Source organism: Lemur catta, chromosome 4 (assembly GCF_020740605.2).
Source record: "Lemur catta isolate mLemCat1 chromosome 4, mLemCat1.pri, whole genome shotgun sequence".
Taxonomy (NCBI): domain Eukaryota; kingdom Metazoa; phylum Chordata; class Mammalia; order Primates; family Lemuridae; genus Lemur; species Lemur catta.
In genome coordinates, this window is record NC_059131.1 from 41874874 (window position 1) to 41894386 (window position 19513).

Consider the following 19513-nt stretch of genomic DNA (forward strand, 5'->3'; position numbering starts at 1 on the left):
ATCCAAGTGGACATGGGAGAATTCAGAGCTGGAGATGAGCATTTGGCCATCGTGTTGACAGGATTTAGAGCCATGGAAGAGAGGGTCGGTAGAGAAGAGATGAGGGCCAGGGCCTGAGCCCTTCTTGTGTGCAAGGAGCAAATGGAGGTCTTGTGAAGTCATTCAGTGTCCTAAGGAAGCTTTGGAAGAGACAGATGTGGCCTTCATTTATTCAGTAAATGTTTAAGTGTTCTAGAGGACAGAGAAACATCAATGAATAAAACAAGCACAAATGCTTGCCCTCATGGAGATGTTGTTCTACTGAGGGGACACAGTTAACACAGGAGAGAATACAAACACATCTGGCGGTGAGACATGCTGTGAAGAAAAATCGAGCAGTGGAGGTAGAGTGCTGGGGTGGGCATCAGGGTGTTCCTCGTATAAAGTGGTGGTGGGCGACGGGCCTGGCTCACTGTTACGGTTTCATTTAACTAGAAACCTGAAGGAGATGCAGGATCCAGCCATTCAGACATCCAGAGAAGGAGTGCCCCAGTCAGAGGGAACAGCAAATGCAAAGGCCTAGAGGCAGGGAATGGCAGGGAGGCCAGTGTGCCTGGAGCAGAGTAAGTGAGATGGGAGAGAGTGCAGAAAAAGGCCAGAGACATAAGCCTTTGAATATTAATGACAGTAATGCTTCCGCAGGTTCTAGTTCCAGCCTACAAAGGGTGTGTTAGTTACCTATTTAATTGCAGCATAACAAATTACCCCCAAACCTAGCAGCTTAAATGCACAGACATTTATTATCTCATGGTTTCTGGGAGTCAGGGATTCCCAAGAAGTGTAGCTGGGTGGTTCGATTCAAGGGTTCTCATGAGGTTGCCATCACCTGAAGGCGCGGCTGACATCAGAGGATTCACTTCCAAGATGGCTCACTCGTGTGACTCTTGGCAAGAGGCCTCAGTTCCTGGCCACTTGAGCCTCTCCATAGACTGCTTGAGTGTCCTTATGACATGGCATATAGAGATCCAAGAAAGAGAGCAAGGAGAATCCGCCGTGCCTTTTATAACTTCCTCTTAGATGTCACCTTCACTTTTGCCACACTCTGTTCATTTTGTGTCAAAGAACTTGCGGACATATTTTTAAACCACTACAAAAAGAGAGGTTAATCAGTCTGTGGGGAGGGTGTAAAGGTCAGGGCAGTGGAGGACAGCCCAACACTGTGAGATCTGTAGAGATGCGGGAAGAATATACCCTGCTCCCCAGTTACTGAGTTATCGTCAGCGTTTTCAACTAACTTAGTTGGAGTCAGTTTGACTTTATTATGAAAACTGACTTAGGCGACTCTTTGAAATAGGCACAGCTGCTTTGGAGACCCAGCGCTTCCTTTCCCTTTAGCAGGAGTATCCCCTAATCTTTTTGGAGGCCCTGGTATAATAGGTCTTCCCTGGTCACAGCATGCTTTCAAGAAAGGGACATGTAGCTGTAGTTTTCACCTTCATATAAATCATTACGTCTCTAGTGGGTATTTGAATTTTAAACATGCAATAGTTGAACAGATAGATGCCCCCCCCACCACCACCATTAAAGGGATTTCATCTAGAGAAACTGTAAAAGTGTTTTTGAAGGGGGAGATGAGGTGCTTATTGACCTTCTGGAATCTCCCATAGACTTCAGCGTTCTAGGCCTCCATGTAGACGGCCCCTGCTATGTGCTGAGCCTACACTGGACACTTTGCTACAGTAGCGCAACCACAAATGCATCAAATAGCTTTCACTACCTGGGGATGGCGTTTATCAAGTAAAGCACCAATGTAAGGGAAAAAAAATTGTCTCCCAACTGTGCCTACATGACCCCAAACAGTAATTTGACTTCAATTTCCACAGAATTATTTTCTGTTTCCATATTGCCAAGGACTGCCTGTTTTATCTTGCATTTAAATGAGAATGTGTAAGATGTTTGTTCTTTATCGTTTATTTTCAGAATCAGTGAAGCAGTCGGCATTATCTGGAATGGGTTCAGATGTGTCTTTAGCTACAGGGCTTAAATTTTAAGATCTACTTTTAGCTTAATGCGTCCTGGAATAATTGAGATATCTTTTGGAGCATTTGCTTATTTGCTGTGTGATACATAAGACTGAAAATTGTTTTCTAATATATTTAAAGATTTTACTCCTCAATGTCAATAGGAATGTGACTTTTTTAACCAATGAATTACTTGTCATAACTAATCTTCTGCTTCAAAAATATCTTTTTAGGAGCCAAATTTAGAAAATATGTGGGTCATTCTGCGCATGTCACAAACGTCCGCTGGTCCCATGACTTCCAGTGGGTGTTGAGCACAGGCGGGGCTGACCACTCGGTTTTCCAGTGGAGGTTTGTTCCAGAAGGGGTCAGCAATGGCATGCTGGAAACTGCACCACAGGGTAAAACCAGTCAGAATTTTTCAATGTTTATTTTTCCATAAACATTTCAAAGAATGTTCTAATACCTATTCTATAAGTAAAGAGTTTCAGCAATTTTGAAAAATTTATTTCTGTGGTAAAGATTTTTCTTAAAAGAAAAAACTTTTGAGACTAATATGGGTCAGTTGGATAATTTCCTTCAAAGGATTCTGTTGATAGCAAATGCAAGTTGAGCAAGACGTCAGCAACATGAAGGAATAGAAAGCTCCTGACTCTCCCTCCACCCGCGAGGCACCAGGTAAACATCTATTCATGGATCAGTTCCCTCTAAGAGAAAGGCAGAGGCCAGTGAGAAAAGCACCCACATCAAACGGGTAGGAAAAGCTGAGGCACACTCAGCCTCGGACCCTGCCCTGAGCACTGCACCATCTAATCGGGAAAGGAAACTCCAACACCCAGCTTTTCCCTGTGGAGAGGAGGAGGGTCTGGATCTCACTCGTAGCACCCTAACTCTAAAGTTCACCGTGGATGATTGGCTCTTAATTCACCCACTCTGGGATTGGAGGGTGTTACACATATGTGGCGGTTTGATACAGGCATGTACATGCCGCCAGGGGCTTCAACACGTGGGAGCAGTGCAGAGAAGAGGCTTAAAAAATTGCAGCCTCATTTCTCCCCAGAAAGGGTTTATGACACATTTCCAGTGGCTGCTTGGTGATCTGACTTCCAACGAACTTGTACTGGGAGTTAAAGAGACAAACATTAGCCTGGCCTGCCTCCCACACCCACCCCAGTGATGACTCTAGGTCTACTGATCCCCCTGGAAGGAGTTTGGTTTTGTTTGTTTTTTTTAAGACAGGGTCTCTCCCTGTCACCCTGGCTGGAGTGCAGTGGCATCAGCCTAGCTCACAGCAACCTCAAACTCCTGAGCTCAAGCGATCCTCCTGCCTCAGCCTCTGAGTAGCTGAGACTACAGGCGCATACCACGACACCTGGCTAATTCTTCTATTTTTGTAGAGACAGGGTCTCACAGTTGCTCAGGCTGGTCTCAAGTGCCTGGCTTCAAGGAATCCTCCTGCCTTGGCTTCCTCCCAGAGTGCTAGGATTGCAGGCACAAGCCTGGGAAGGAGTTTGTCCACATATAAAGTGCCCCAACTTTTACAGCTTCCATTCAAGGTACTACATCCTAATGCTCTTAGCTCTGGGAACAGAGAGGACAAAGTATATATCAGTCTATTTAGACTACAGAAAACAGTGGCAGTTTTATATGGGCATGGTAAGAGCTTTGAGGGGCTTCATCCCCCAGAAGCAGTGAAAAGGGTCTTTAAGAATACAGCTCCCCCCAAAAATGCAGCTTGCTGTTTTTCTCCAGAAATGGTTTATATTACACATTGAGTACACCAACTTTTACGGCTACCTTACAAAGGACTCCATCCTTAAACCTCTAAGCTCTGGGAGCAGAAGGGACCTAGTCATTTTCAAGTCTTCCTAGCTCTCAGAACAAAGACCTTTTAAATGGGCCTGCAAACACTACCAGGGACTACAGTCCCTTGGAGCAGTGCAGAGGGTGGGAATATGCAGCTCTCATTTTCTCTCTGGAAGGGGCTTATAGCATGTATTTCCAGTGGCTACTCAATGGCCTGGCTTCTAAATAACTAATGAACTTGCATAGGGGAGTGAATAGGAAAAAATAAAAAAAGCCTTCCAGAAGTCAGCCAGAGCTCAGAACTTTGTGAGCCTTCCCTCTGGCTCACTCCAGTGATAAATCTAAGCCTACCCATTCTTCCTGGAAGGAGTTTGGTCATATACTAAGTGCCACACCTTCTATAGCTCCCACCCAGAGGATTGTTAGTGAACTGGCTCTTGGGGTGTTGGCATTCTCAAGTGGCCATAGACCACAGAAAACAAAAAGATGGATGTACTATGGGCCTGCTCACAGGAGCTATCTCCCCGAGATCAGAGGATGCAGCTTGAACATGAATACAGGGATTTGTCACAGGTCCTATATCTGGCTTAGTGTAGAGAGAGTGGGAGATAAACACCCACAGGAAGATAGAAGGAATTGAAACACACAGCCAACACCCCAGCCCTTCCAGCTACATCTAGAGAGTCTGGCTTCTACCTTTCCAGTCTTGTGGTACTGACAGGACATGGCACATCCTAAGCTCCAGGGGGCTGCCAAAAACAGACAGCAAACTGGACAGACACAGTGATTTGAGAGACATGTTAAAGTCTTTGGCCAGGCAGATGGGTGAGATCCTTCTCCTACATGAGGCCAGTCTGACAAGACTGGGAGAGGTAGTTATTTTATTTAATGCACAGGGACCAACAGTCAAGGAAAATGAAAAAACTGAGGAATATATTTCAAACAAAAGAATGAGACAAATCTCCAGAAACCAACCCAAGTGAAGTAGAGATACATGATTTACCAAACAGGAAATTCAAAATAATGGTCCTAAAGATGGCTCACTGAGGTCAAGAGAGCAATGCAAAAGCAAACTGAGAACTTCAACAAAGAGGATAGAAAGTATAAAAAAGTACCAAAGGGAAATCACAGATCTGAAGAACATCGAACAGAAAAATTCAATAGAGAGGTTCAAGAGCAGACTAGGTCAAGCAGAAGAAAGGAGCAGTGAATCCAAAGGCAGATTACTGGAAATCATCTAATCTGAGGAACAAAAAGAACAAAAAAAAAGAGGACAATTTAAGAGACTTGCGGGACACCATCAGGAGGAATAGCACATGCATTATTGGCATGCCGAGACAAGAGAGAGAAAAGGACAGAAAACATATTCAAAGATATAATGGCAGAAAACTTCCCAAGCCTGGAAAAGAAAAAGCCAAATCTAGTTTACCAAATAATATGAATCCAGAGAGACCTACACAAATACACATCAAAATCAAATTATCAGAAGTTTAAAAGCAGAGAGTATTGAAAGCGGCAAGGGAAAAGAGAACCAGCACATATAAGGAAACCTCCATAAGACTATCAGCAGATTTCCCAAATGCACATTGAAGGTCTGAGGTTTACGTGAAGAATTAACCTTTGAAGATACCGTGAAAGTATACATTTCAGCCTCCTGCTCAGTCAGCCTGCGGGATGGCAAGGTAACCTTCTGGACAGAAGCTGCTTCCAGAAGGGGTTCATGATATAGCAGGGTCCACAATTGGGGGCTATGTGTTCCAGTTCAATGAACATGTACTCTTTTTTTATTTATATCCTGCAGCATCAGCAGGAATGAATAGATAATAAAATGAAAACCTATTTGACTAAATTTTTTTACTGGGAAGGGTTCTGCAGCAATTACCAGCACTTAGTAGGTACATTGAAAAGCTAAAAATGATCCTTACTGAAGTAAGTGCTTGGAGTTTTTTCTGCCCCAGCTTTTCCTTTGGTAAAACCTGCTCTTTTTGTATTTTTCAAGCAAAGCTTAAAACCTGGGAATCTATTATCTAATAGAAATATATGAATGAGTTTAGTTGGCCTATGGTGGAGTTGGGGAGAAGTTGTCATGGTCTGTTAATACTCCTGAAAGGGTTAAGGGGTGGGCTAAACTTAAAGATGAGAGAAAAAAAGATGGTTAAAAAAATCTATATTACATGAAAATTATGATGTAGTTATGTACTTTGCTAGAAGAAACTATTTTAAAATTTTTACCTATTTAGAGTCTCAGAATTTTTGGTTTCTCATGGGTTGTACTTCTGCAGAAGGTGGCACTGATTCCTACAGTGAAGAATCTGATTCAGATTTATCCGACGTGCCCGAATTGGACTCTGATATTGAGCAAGAAACTCAGATCAATTATGATCGCCAGGTCAGTAAGAGGGAAGCAACAAAAAATCATAACCCAGAAACTGGAACTCATTGAATTTGGACATTGCACTAAATATGGCTGTTGCTTAGGCAAAAGAGAATTAATGCAAAAATAAGGAAATTTGCCTACTTCTTGCCTTTAAATACGGGTTAAAACTAACCGATCACATCATTAAAAATTCTTTAAGTGGAGGGTAGTTGCAAAGTTTCAAAACTGAATGCCTGACATTTGGGCTTTTTGACTCCTAGCACCTAAAACTTCTAAATACTTGTTTTTGGAAGAAAAATGTGCAAGTAAGTTACAAGTTTTTTTTTTTTCCCCCCTGTGTGTGTGTGTGTGTGTGCGCGCGCGCGTGTGTGTGTTCTCCCATTTTCTTAGCATATCATGAAACCATGTGTTTTCTTTACCGGATGGATACCCTCAGGGCATGGTAGTTTGCACGTGAGCTATTATCCTGGTTTCTCTATTAACGTACTATGACCAATTAATTCATTTAATTAATTATCCATTTAAAGTAAAAGCCCAAATGTGCATTACCTCTACAGTCAGAAATGACCTCTAGTACAAAAGTTGGTCAGTTACATCCAAATTTTTCTGGAAGTTGATTCATTTTAGCACTACACAGTGAGTGTTAAAGCAATCAGTCCTTGGGAGGAGACTGGACACACACTGCATTGTTATGTGATACGTTATGTGATAACCGGAGGGGTTCTCCTTTCTTGCTCATCATTTAACAAATGTATGTAAAGCAGATTCTGTACATGACCATGGAATGAATAAGACTTCATATTTCAGATACATCAACTGTCACTGTTGCCCGTGGAGACTTACCATACAGGCCTATGGCAGCTACCATGTATCAAATGTCTCTACGGGCTAGAATAGATGCTGGGCATTACACCCATCAAATCCAACTGCACAATAACCCTGAAAGGTGAAGCAACTCGCCTGCGCCCACTTCACCTGTAGTATTAGGATAAGAATGCCAATTTGGGCTTCTTTCCAAAGTGTGTATTCTATGCACTACTTGGTTTGCCTCTATATAAGTACTGAATTTACTGCTTTTCAGATGATTATGTTTTTTTTCAGCCCATAATCATCACTTATGGATTCACTGTTTGAAAGATTAGTACAAAGGCAGTCAAACTGATGATTTGGGTCAACTTCATGACTAAGTCAGCTTGACTGTGTGTTGATAAATTGTATTATGCAGTACAAGTATGAAAGAAAAGAATTGGAAAGAATTACTGATGTGGAAATATGCAAATGCTAAACAATATTGTCTGATAATGGGGAAACAAAATTTAAGCAAAATGAATGTAAAATTTAGGAGAAAAATGTTCTTTAGTTGGGAAATTTTTAATAAAATGATGCTAGTAAAAGAATGAAAAGGTATGACTAAAATTCATGCCTAGAACTCATACAGGTTGAGTATCTGTAATATGAAAATCTGAAATACTCCAAGATTTGAAACTTATTCAGCACAGACGTGACACTCAAAGGAAAATTGGAGCATTTCAGATTTTGGATTTTCAGATTTGGGGTGCTCAACTGGTAAATATAATGCAAGTATTCTAAAATCTGAAAAAATCAAAAATTCGAAACAATTCTGATCCCATCCCAAGCATTTTAGATAAGAGATACTCAACTTGTATATTTTCCATGACATCTGACTTTCCAATGCTCTTATCTATATTATTTTTGATTTTTGCTCACAATATTCTTGAGTTATTCCTAAAGAGGGATAACTTTTTACTCCATTTACAGTTTTTAATCCATTTTATGGATAAGTATCTGAGGTCCATAGAGGTAATAAGACTTGTTCAAATAAGCAGTAGAAATACTGAGGCTAGAACTCAGTGCTCTAAAGCTGTGGTCTCCAACCCCTGGCTGCAGACCGGACTGGTACTGGTCTGTGACCCGTTAGGGACTGGGCCACGGGGCTCTGCTGCTCCCCCCAGCAGCCCCACCCCCAGCCATGGAAAAATTGTCTTCCATGAAACCAGTCCCTAGTGCAAAAAAGGTTGGGGACCACTGCTAAAGTAAATAATTGATAAACGGATAAAAGCATCATGAATTCTGATGAATAATTATCTTAGATTTTAAAAGCTTGGGTTCATTGTATCTGTAGTAGTAATGAAATATCTTCTGACTTTTTTAAAAAATGATTTTTGATGAAATCCTAAAGAGGGACTTAATAATATTTCATGACGTTTTTAGCAATGTAGCTTAATCAAAAACTTTCCTTCATGAAGATGAAAAATTATTAATAGATTGTATTTCATTTTCCATGTGTTAAATCGATATTTCTTGATAAAGCGTAAACAACATGGTAAACAACAGATTAATTTTTATGTACACTTAAATTGTATAGTCAGCAGCATATTTTAGGTCCTAGGTTAGATCAAAAGTGAGCTTTGCTCTATATTTCAGGATCTGATCTGTTAAGATGCATGAGACCATGAAAGGAAAATAATTCCAAGGAGTGATTTTTAGGAAAAAAAATCACTGTTACTCATGAGGCCCACATTTGCAAATGCTGGAATCAAGTGATTTCTTGCCTTAAATAAAACAAACACCTATATTAATAATTTAAATAGTTTATTTACTAACAATATCATATTTTCTGGATATAAATTACCTAAGAAAACAAATCAAGAAAAAAATTATTTAAAATCCCAATCATTTAAAAAAATGTTTCATGTCTTGTTTGTTAGGAGCAAGTAATATTCAATCCGATGCCTTATTTTTTCAAAAATAAAAAATAGTTGAAGCAATTAAAGGTTACATAGGAATGCCAAGATGTTGCTATTTTTGAAACCCGAGGAAAAGAGTCTCACCTAAATGTTCCTGTTGTACTTGAAGGTTTACAAAGAAGATCTACCTCAGCTAAAGCAACAAAGTAAAGAGAAAAACCACACAGTGCCCTTCCTCAAACGAGAAAAGGCTCCTGAGGACAGCTTAAAACTCCAGTTCATACACGGGTAGGTGGCCTGTCTTGGGGGCCTCGTGCATTTTCCTCTGTCTCTGCCTGGCTGTCCCCAGGCTTGTCACCATGCTGAAGAGGTCCCCTCCTTTTGATGTTGCCCTACTTCAGGCTGGCTCTACTTTCCAATTTGCACTTGTATCTGTGGTTGTTTTATTTTTTTTTTTTTTTATTTTTTTTTTTTTTGAGACAGAGTCTCACTTTGTTGCCCGGGCTAGAGTGAGTGCCGTGGCATCAGCCTAGCTCACAGCAACCTCAGACTCCTGGGCTTAAGCGATCCTACTGCCTCAGCCTCCCGAGTAGCTGGGACTACAGGCATGAGCCACCATGCCCGGCTAATTTTTTTTTTTGTATATATATTTTTAGTTGGCCAGATAATTTCTTTCTATTTTTAGTAGAGACGGGGTCTCACTCTTGCTCAGGCTGGTCTCAAACTCCTGACCTCGAGCGATCCACCCGCCTCGGCCTCCCAGAGCTAGGATTACAGGCGTGAGCCACCGCGCCCGGCCTCTGTGGTTGTTTTATCCGTGATTCTTTGTCGTTTTCCTGGTGGATGTTGTGTGGCCCTCACAATGCTATTGTCTCTAGATTTTTCAGACGTCATGTGATTCCGCGCTGTAGATGCTGCCGCTGCTCATTGCTAATCCCTTCTGTCTCATCACCATCTCCTCTTCCTCAAGTCCTCTGATTCCCTGCTCTATTTTGCTGGTTCCATCCTAGGACAATAATTTTTTCAAATACTTTCCTCAAATGTGCCCAGAATAATTTTGAATTTTGTAAAATTATATACACCCTTGCACATTTTAAGTTAACATCTAAAAGTTTTCGACGTGAGTTTAAATAGTTGAGAAGAATATATCTGGTACATTATAAATACATCAGTCATTCAAATGGATCTAAAGGAACCCAGGTGCCATAAATATTTGATTCCCACTATTATTAATTTTAAAAATACATGACCGAGTCCTCTGTAACAGGATATTTTACATCATTCATATTTCTCCTTAAACTCATATTCCCATTCTAATTCTTCCATAAAATTTTACATATTTTTTTTTTGCTTGAGACTCCTTTGTCACTGTACCATACACTCTAAGAAAAAAATTTTATTTCCTGTGACCATAAGATTCTGACTCTGTCCAACACAGTATCCACTAGCCATACGTGGCTACTGAGCACTTAAAATGTGGTTAGTCTGAAATGAGGTGTGCTGCATGTGTAAAATGCATACCAGTTTTAAAGACAGCATGAAAAAAAGAAGTTAAATATTAAAATGTTTTTATACTAATTACATGCTGACATAATATTTTTTATTCTAATGTGACAACTAGAAAAGTTTAAATTACTCACGTGGCTTACATTATATTTCTGTTAGACAATGCTGCTCTGTTAACAAATTTTTTAGATTGCAGTGTTATAATTATTAGTAAAAAATTGACCAAATCAGTATAAATATATTACAAATTTTGATATACAGTGGTTAAGCACAGAAAACTTTTATTGGAAATGATTTTAATAAAATGAGTTTTCTTCAGTTCAGAAATCTGTGTATGTACTTAACTGCTAGAATGTGGCAGAGTTTAGTTTTGAGTCTATTCCCATTTTTCCATTTTTTTAAATAAGTGTAAGCACTGAGAAAGTTTATTCTCATAAATAAGCGTGAATAGAAGCAATTTTATCATAGCAATGTTACTTGGTTTTTAAAAATTCTCCTGTATTACGAGCCAAAAGAATCACATTTTGACAGTTAAAGCACAAAAAAAAAAAAATTTAGTGATGTATTAGGTGACAATTAAGTCTCTGTTCAATTTTGTTGAAAACAAAGAATGGAAATCACTTGACTTGCAGAAAAATTCCTTAGCCAGTCATTGGAGTTGGTGACTGTTAGTATGCTCAGTTGTATTTTGAATTGTCCCTTTGTTTTGTTCCTGGAAGGTTCTATGCCCCAGGGTAATACACCATAGTAAGATTCCAGATGGACAAGAGAAATGACTTCCTGAAGTGGGAGGAAGGCGTTTGTGAAAGTGGAGGTGGGAAAGAAATCCCTGCACCTCGTCACAAATGTGTTCTCAGATTGAGCAGTTTTAAGAAAGAACACACCCAGTAGGTGAGGCTCTGGAAACAGATTCTGTTACCATGCTCAGTGCCCATGTGCCTCCTAGAAAGTCATGCCCATCCCCCAGAGGTCCTCATACCCCCACTTGAACATGGCTGTCCCGTGCAACTATGGAGACTCCTACGGTCCCACCTGTACACGTGCACGTCAGCATGTGAGCTTTGCCTCTGACAGTTCCTGCTTTATTCAGTGGCAGTTTATTCAACCTCTGTGCCTTTCCTGGACCTGTGCTTCAGTTACAGAGGCTACGACTGTAGAAACAACCTGTTCTACACACAGACTGGAGAAGTGGTCTACCACATTGCTGCAGTTGCTGTCGTGTACAACCGGCAGCAGCACTCCCAGAGGCTGTACCTGGGGCATGACGACGACATCCTCAGCCTGACCATCCACCCAGTGAAGGACTTCGTGGCCACTGGGCAGGTATATGTCTCTCCTCTAAGATGGGGGCCGAGCCAAAGAGAGGATTTAATTCTGAATCCAGTGTACATATTAGAAATTTGAAATACTACTTGGCAGAACTAAACACAAGGCAGCAAGCTGAAGATTCAGTGAACACTGATCATTCCATGCTGGTGGGAAAATCAACCAGTGCATTTTAGCACTGCTGGGAGAGGCCTCTGAGGCATTCTTTTCCTGAGTGATGAGATACATCAATGAGACCAGCTAAAACTAAAATAGTGGAAGTTTTATAAAGGAACAGCTTCAGATATTTCTTTATCACTGTGTATAGGACATCCTAGGTACTCAATAAATATTTATTGAATGAACTTTTTTTTTCTTTCTTTCTTTGAGACAGAGTCTTGCTCTGTTGCCTGGGCTAGGGTGCTGTGACATCAGCCTAGCTCACAGCAATCTCAGAGTCGTGGGCTCAAGCAATCCTCCTGCCTCAGCCTCCCGAGTAGCTGGGACTACAGGCGTACGCCACCACGCCCGGCTAATTTTTTCTATTTTTAGTAGAGACGGGATCTCGCTCTTGCTCAGGCTGGTTTCGAACTCCTGACCTCAAGTGATCCTCCCCCCTTGGCCTCCCAGAGTGGAAGGTGCCAGCAACCACCCCACGGGTGGGCAAACTGGGCCTCCACAGATCTGTGTAGAAGTTTCCAGGGTTCTGCTCAGTTAAGCCCATGGCTTTTCCCATTTTCTCTTTCACAGTCGTCATACCCAACAGGGTTTTCCCCCTATGTATTACATAATAAGGGAGGAAAACCACTTTACTATTATAATTTTCTCTGTTGTTGGGAATTGGTATGATAGAAGCTTGCTATCCCTGCAGGGATAATCTGCTTTAGTGAGAGACAGTTACAACACGAGAAACTGTCTTTCCCAGGGAGATAAGCAGGGTCCGGCCTTCTTGAGGTGGGTGAGATAATTGAGAATGGGTAAAAGAATTCTGTGGATGGTTTCATGACAACATGCAGGTAACTTCCTTGACTGAGAAGTGGAGTCCTGCGTGGGGCTGAGAAGGCAGGAGAGGGAAAGGTAGAATTAACTGACCAAAAAGCAAAGCATACTGGTCATTTGAATTAGTCTTTAAAAGTCCCTTAACTGGGAGCCATGCCACAAGTCAGGCTGTGCTGGAACCCATCCTGATTGCCAAGACGAGTCTCTCAGATGCCTTGTGCCTCAGTTTACTCATCTGGAAAATAACTGAGTTGGACCAGATGATTTCCAGGGGTCTTCCCACTCTCCTAATAATGTATGTTTCTTGATTTCTGACTCTAAGGAATAAAGTCATTCTTACTGTAATCTGTAGGTAGTTAATAACACTCATCCTGTTATTTAAGGTTGGAAGAGATGCTGCTATTCATGTGTGGGACACACAAACTCTAAAATGTTTGTCACTGTTGAAAGGACAACATCAGAGAGGAGTGTGTGCACTCGATTTTTCAGGTAAGCCCCAGTTTTCCACTGGAGTTGTTGACAGATGGTTCTATATTTAGTTTGTGTTTTTTTAAAAACATCCTCCCACTTAGCTGAGTTCCATTTGTAATGAGGCATAAGCTCGTTGTGTGTCAGCTATGTGGTCTTAGGCTGGGAGTCATACATGTGACTACCTTACCACAAAATGTGGCCTTTAGGTTACACACCCTTTCCTGTCTTCCATGTTTCCTCTCCCGAGTCGTTACCCAGAGCTCACACTGTGTTCTGTATTTGCTTGAGCGATTTGAAATCCAGAGCAGCTGTTGCTATTGAAAGACTTAGTTGCAAATGTCTGGCAGTGACTCACAACATCAGTTTCATCTCGCCAAGTAAGTGGGAGCACATCACTTCTGATGTGAAATATAAAGAACTCGAGGGAAGGCTGCAAATTCTCTGCAAAGGGCTACTATCCAATATTGGTGTTTTGGAAATACATTTCATATTGAAAAAATAGAACCGAAGTTTTCATTTCCCTAATTTAAAATTTGAACATGGTACTATAAAAAAACTGATGGTTATAATTTTCTGTAGAATAAGTTTTCTTTAAGCTAGAATTTAAGAATGAAGGCCTATCCCAAAAAGTATTTTTACCTAGAAATTTTTGATACTCTCATTTATAGAAATTAGATCAGTAGGAAAACAAAATCCTAACCTTTCTACAGAAAACTGATTCTATAATTTCCTTTTTCTAAATTCCATACAAGTATTAATAAGTACAACATGTGTAATATTAGTCATTAAATTCCATGACTCCAAACACCAATCTCTTCATATGTCCCTGCCTGTCCTTGTTTAAGCCCTCACTCCCTCTCATCTGTGCCATGGTACAAATGCTGGTCTCTGATCGCATCCCCACTTTCTCAGTTTGTCCTACCCACTTGAGGAGTATCTAGAAGCCTAGTTACTGTTGATACCACATAGACTCTCCTTGGTTGGACATTCATGGCCTTCCATGATCTGACCTCAACCTTCCTTTATGGTGATTTCATGCAACTGACCCATTAGTGCTGCGTTACATCTCCCTAACGGAAGAGGCCATGTGCACTCGTGTCCTCCTTTTGCCTGTGCTCTTTGTGCTAGCTGTTCCCATGTGTCCAAGTCCTACCATCCGCTAAGGCCAAGCTGAAAGTTTTCTCCTCCATACTTCCAGGGAGAAGTAACCTGTTCCCCCCTTAGCATGCCTTAGCCCACTGTTGTGTTGCTCTGGTGGCACCTGTCAGAGTCTATGTGGCCCTGTGGTTATTGGTGGCAGCATCTCCCATGCGCTCCACATACAGGAAACTGCTTGGCTTCAGAGCCCATCTCTCTGTTCCCCGCCGCCCCTATCATAGCACAATGAACATAGAAGCTACTCAACAAATGTGACTGAATGAACGAACAAATGGGGTTTTGCTTAATTCGCTTTGTCTTGCCTTTCCCTGTTACTACTAGAATTTTACATTGCAAAGCACATTTGGGTGAAGATTATTTTTATTGCCTGACCAATGCAACGTGGGGAAGTTTTTTGTTTCTGTAACATGTGCATTCTCACATACTATACAAATATGAGTTGTTGTACTGGTATTAGAAGTTATTCCAAGCCTTCTGTGGTTATTACAGTAGGGAGAATCAAGGCTAAACAGTTCGTATTTTACACTGGGGGCATGTGAGGTAGGAGAAGGCGTGAGTGTTGAGGGGAGAGGGCTGCTCGGCACACTACCTGCCAGCTCAGTGCTCTGGTGACACACTGGAGATGATGAATATGAAGTCCAACATCCCCAAGTTTGATGGACATGCAGTTTTAAAAGAGGTGTGCCATGTGTCATTGATAAAGCAGTATAGTCTAAAAGGAAACTATAATTTTAGTTCAAAATTGTAAAGATGTGAATGAATTCCTTCTGCTTTTACCCCCAGAATTCTACTCCTCAATGGCCAAACTGCCTTTCTTAAAATTAATTTTGCTAGTGGATACATATCTGCATACCTAATATAAATAATTACATTAATAAATATGCTTTAGGAGAGTGGGAAGACACCCATTCAAATAGTAAAAATAAATAAAAATATCTAAATATTTACAACATAATATTTACAACATATATTCATATTTTTGGTGGCATTGAAAATTAACTCAATAATTCAAACAGACAATCTGACCAGGTATAGTAAAGCTATAATTCAAAATTAGAAGTATGCAGGCTATGTGTATTTTATGCACGTTTCTGTGTGCCAACTTAAGTAAAAGAGAAAAAATAGAACTCAAAATAGCATCTGTTGCTTGATTTCAAGTGAAAATGTGTATATGTGTATTAACATATAAACAGAGTGGCAGGAAATTTAGAGTAATATAAAAAGAATTTAATCATTAGATTATTTCCTCTATAGAATTGATTAATTTTCTGGTTTTTAAATCAAAATAATTAGCTTACGCTATTTAAATGCCTGTAGAGAAACGGATTAGCAAATCAAAGACATGAATTATGAGGCAAGTTGGTAGCAATAAACTGGTACCCAGTAACTTGGTCTCTGTGTTTCAGAGAGCTCACGTCTCTGAGCTTATTAGTTTTATAGAATAAAAAATAAGAAATCAAGTGAGCTTAGAAATCTTTTTCTCATAAGGCAGACCTTCAGCTCATTGCTGGAGTAGAGAAACCAGATACTCTAGAAGAGGTGGGGAAGCTGATTCTGTCACTGATTCTAAGTCCGTTCTTAGGCAAAGAAAGAAATTTCCAGATGTGAAATATTTTCTGCATCAGGAGGTTATTTCAGTATTTTAACAATATAGTCTCTATTCCCCAGATAACAATCACTGGGGAAGAGCCCATATACTCAGCAAATGTGTTAGTTTTGGTTGTAGGAAAATTACCTTTTTGCCTTATAGGTTAAGTACAATGTTAACATATAAATGGTAGAAAGGAATCTATTTGATAGTTTTAGAAAGCACTAATAATAAGGACTATTCAGGAAAAACTTTTACTGATGTCTATTGTGACTCATCACCGTGAAGTTACATACAGATGAATTGTAGCAGTTGACTGATTTCTGTGATCCCTTTGGTGACTCCTAAAGGTGTGAGCTATGGCCTCTTTGGTTTAATTTCTATTGATAGCACTTTGTCTTCTAATAATATAACTTCAGTCTTAAACCCCTGCACCACTTTACAGGCCAAGAACAGAGATCAGAGAGTTTGGTGGTATGGCCTGAGTAAAAGTCAACAGTGGCAGATCCAGGTCCCTTGGCTCTTGGTCCAGCACAAGAGCCACTAGGCCAGGGTTGTCGGCTGGTGGGGGACATATGCCAAGCGTTCTCTGTTCCCCATTATCAGGTCTTCTCTTGCCCCTGCCCTCTGCTGGTGCTGGTGAACTTTTGGCCAGAGAGTCATACCTGGAGCACTCAGTGTGCTCACTCACCTCCTGCTGCCTGCGCCCACCAGCAGGGGTCTCCACCTGCTCCCCCACCCTCCAGTATAAACCTGGAGTGCCTGGTGGTGCATAGAGGCCACCACATGAACAGCCCCCAGTGAGGAGAGGCCCCTGTTCTGGAACAGCCCTGAATCACACACTTACCTGAAGTAGGAGCAGGGGCAACCATACCTGTCTTTTGGAAACTGATAGAAAGTGAGTAGCTCTAGTGGAAATCCCAAGAGAGGAGACTAGTTAAGTATCCTTGTTTAACCAGGTCAACAGGCATCAGTTATTATCTACCTGGTGGTCAGTCTTTGTATCTGAGCACCCTGTAGCCACCCATCTTAGGAGTCAGCTCATTTTGGGGATGTCTGGAGACCTACTGGTAGTTTGTCCCTCATTAGAGAAATTAATTGTCCTAGCAGTATAAAGCAGACAAATGATGTGAAAACTAGACAACAAACAAGCAGTTATACATAGGGATTTAGATTATTCTTGCCACTTTTCTAAAGTGAACAAAAAGAAGAAATTTTTAATTAAAAACATTTCTTACAACATGATTCCAAACTCTGGATTACGTGGACAAGAAGGAATGAATTTATATTATCTCACTTGATTGAGAAGTTCTTTTAACTCTGAATTTATTATCTCTGTCTAGGAGGGAAAGGGGTACCGTCTTTGCTTTTATGCTTACAGTAAGGAAAGTGCTTCCACATGAATAGAAAACTAGATTAGAAAGAGAAAGTTCAGCCACATAAATATTTTCTAGCCTAAATATCATCCATATAATTTTTTAAAACCTTCATGGGCTGATTTTCCACAAGGGCACATCTAAGACTAACTTGATTTCATTGTGCTCGATTCAGAAAACCTATGCATTTTTCACGAGCCCTGAACAGAGGGAGCCAACTCGTAATTGTCTGAATAGAAATTTTCTCTCTTTAATTTGCCCTTTACTGTTGACATTACCTTAGAATTATTTCTGGACTGTGTCACAAACATCCATAATTAATACATACTGTGACTGGAAAGATTTGAAAGGACGTTACCTAGACTCTAAAAATATGTCTGAAAATCAAAAACTCCAACTAACTGGTCAGGGAACAAGAGATTTTCAAAGCTAAGGTCAAGCCTCTATAGGGGAAATGAAAACTAGAAGAAAAGAATAAAAAGTAGCCAATTATATTTCCAAACTGTGTGGTATGCAGAAATAAGCTGCACCTGCAGAATTCAAGAAAAAGTCACCATCATAAAGAAGGGGTATGGTCATTAAGGCACTTCTGGATTTGCAGTTTGTCTACTGCTACCCACAATCAGGATACTTTTTTCGGTGTAGAAAGATGATAGAATAAGCTGATGGGGCCTTCCAGAAATTCTACTAAAAAGAAGCCTCCCTCCCAGAAAATCAGGTTATCCTTAGGCCTTCTTGAAATGACGTAAACTTAAAAAGCTATTATTTTAAATGTATAGACGCTTGCAGGCTAAGAAGGACGTGTTAAGATAGCTACACAGACTTCAAAAGGAAACAAGAAATACAGAATTAATGAATGCAAAAAAAGACACTGAATATTGGTGCAGTGTGTTTGAAAGGAATAATAAAGCAATTACATTTAAAAAATTTTTGTTTATACTTGATACATAATTATACATGTTTATGGGGTACAGTGTGATGTTTCAAATCAAGGTAGTTAGAATATTTGTTACTTAAACACTTACCATTTCTTTGTATGATAACACTCAAGATCCTCTTTTATAGCTGTCTTGCAATATATTACACATTATTATTAGTCACCCCAATATGTAATAGAATACCAGAACTTATTCTTCCTAACTTTGTACCTATTGACCAACATTTCCTATCCCTTCCAAAATTTTTACAGCTATGTAACATAGTACATTCCTTTTCCTTTTATAATATCCATAGGTACATTCCATCTTTATCTTCCTTCTTGTCCTCAATGTCACCAGTATTGTCAGCATTCATTGAAAACCAGCTGAGCATGAGGATCACAAAAGAGACATGATAAGATTACTATGAGCATTAAAAAAGCTTATAATCTAAAAAGGGAGAGAGAAAACACCAATAAAACTAAAATCACCAAATACAAAGGCATGCTAATAATAGAAACATAACCAGAGTACTGTTCTTGGTAATGAACAGGACATCTTTACCAGTCCCTTCTCTCAAATGTATAAAAAGAGACCTTGCCCAATTCAAAATCTGGTAACATTTAAGCATGAAAGGATATCATTAGTTGTGATTAGAAAGACATAATTTGTTTATAATAATCACTTGGTGGTGACTTAGCCCTTCAGGCAAGTGTTAATGTCTCATCTAATACTGTAGTTTGTTAGCTTGTAAGGGCCCATGAACCTTTCAGATCCTTATCTCATACTCAGTAGTGGTTGAGGGGGATATGGTTGGTTAAGCCAGATTCTTCCTTCCTCCTACTCTCCGTTCTGCAGAAAAGAAGGAGCAGATCACCATACAGTTGGTTGGAGGGGGTCTCTGGCACAAGTAAGGACACTCAAATGGTGGGCATTGGTTAGCAGTTGAGATAGGTTTGCCAGAGTTAGCCAACAGAAATACAGGAGGCTCAATTAAATTAGATTTTCAGATAAATAATTTTTTGATGTAAGTTCCATGCAATATAAGTATAAATATGTAGTACAAGTATGAATATCACATAGGACATAGTTATGACTAAGAAATTTTTCATTACTTATCTGAAACTCCAGTTTGGCAAGGCTTTCTTTATTTTACGTAGAAACTCTAATTTGGGGTCTGCCCAGGCCTGCCTTTGAAAATACCAGTGGAGGCCCCGAGTAGACCTATGGCCCTGGGAGAAGCAGTTTGTCACATAGTCATGTTGCTTTATCCTGGTGGCCGCTCCTCTGTAGTCAGAGAAC

General features: G+C 40.2%; 1 protein-coding gene across 1 annotated transcript in view; it reads left to right on the forward strand.

Annotated features, from left to right (window-relative positions):
* Window positions 1–19513, forward strand: part of EML6 (EMAP like 6) — a 227285-nt gene that overhangs the window by 128856 nt on the left and 78916 nt on the right. The window contains exons 11-15 of the mRNA XM_045549610.1: window positions 2234–2401; window positions 6089–6195; window positions 9061–9179; window positions 11534–11720; window positions 13085–13190. Of these exons, the coding sequence (XP_045405566.1) occupies window positions 2234–2401; window positions 6089–6195; window positions 9061–9179; window positions 11534–11720; window positions 13085–13190 (687 nt within the window). The remainder of the gene's footprint in view (window positions 1–2233; window positions 2402–6088; window positions 6196–9060; window positions 9180–11533; window positions 11721–13084; window positions 13191–19513) is intronic.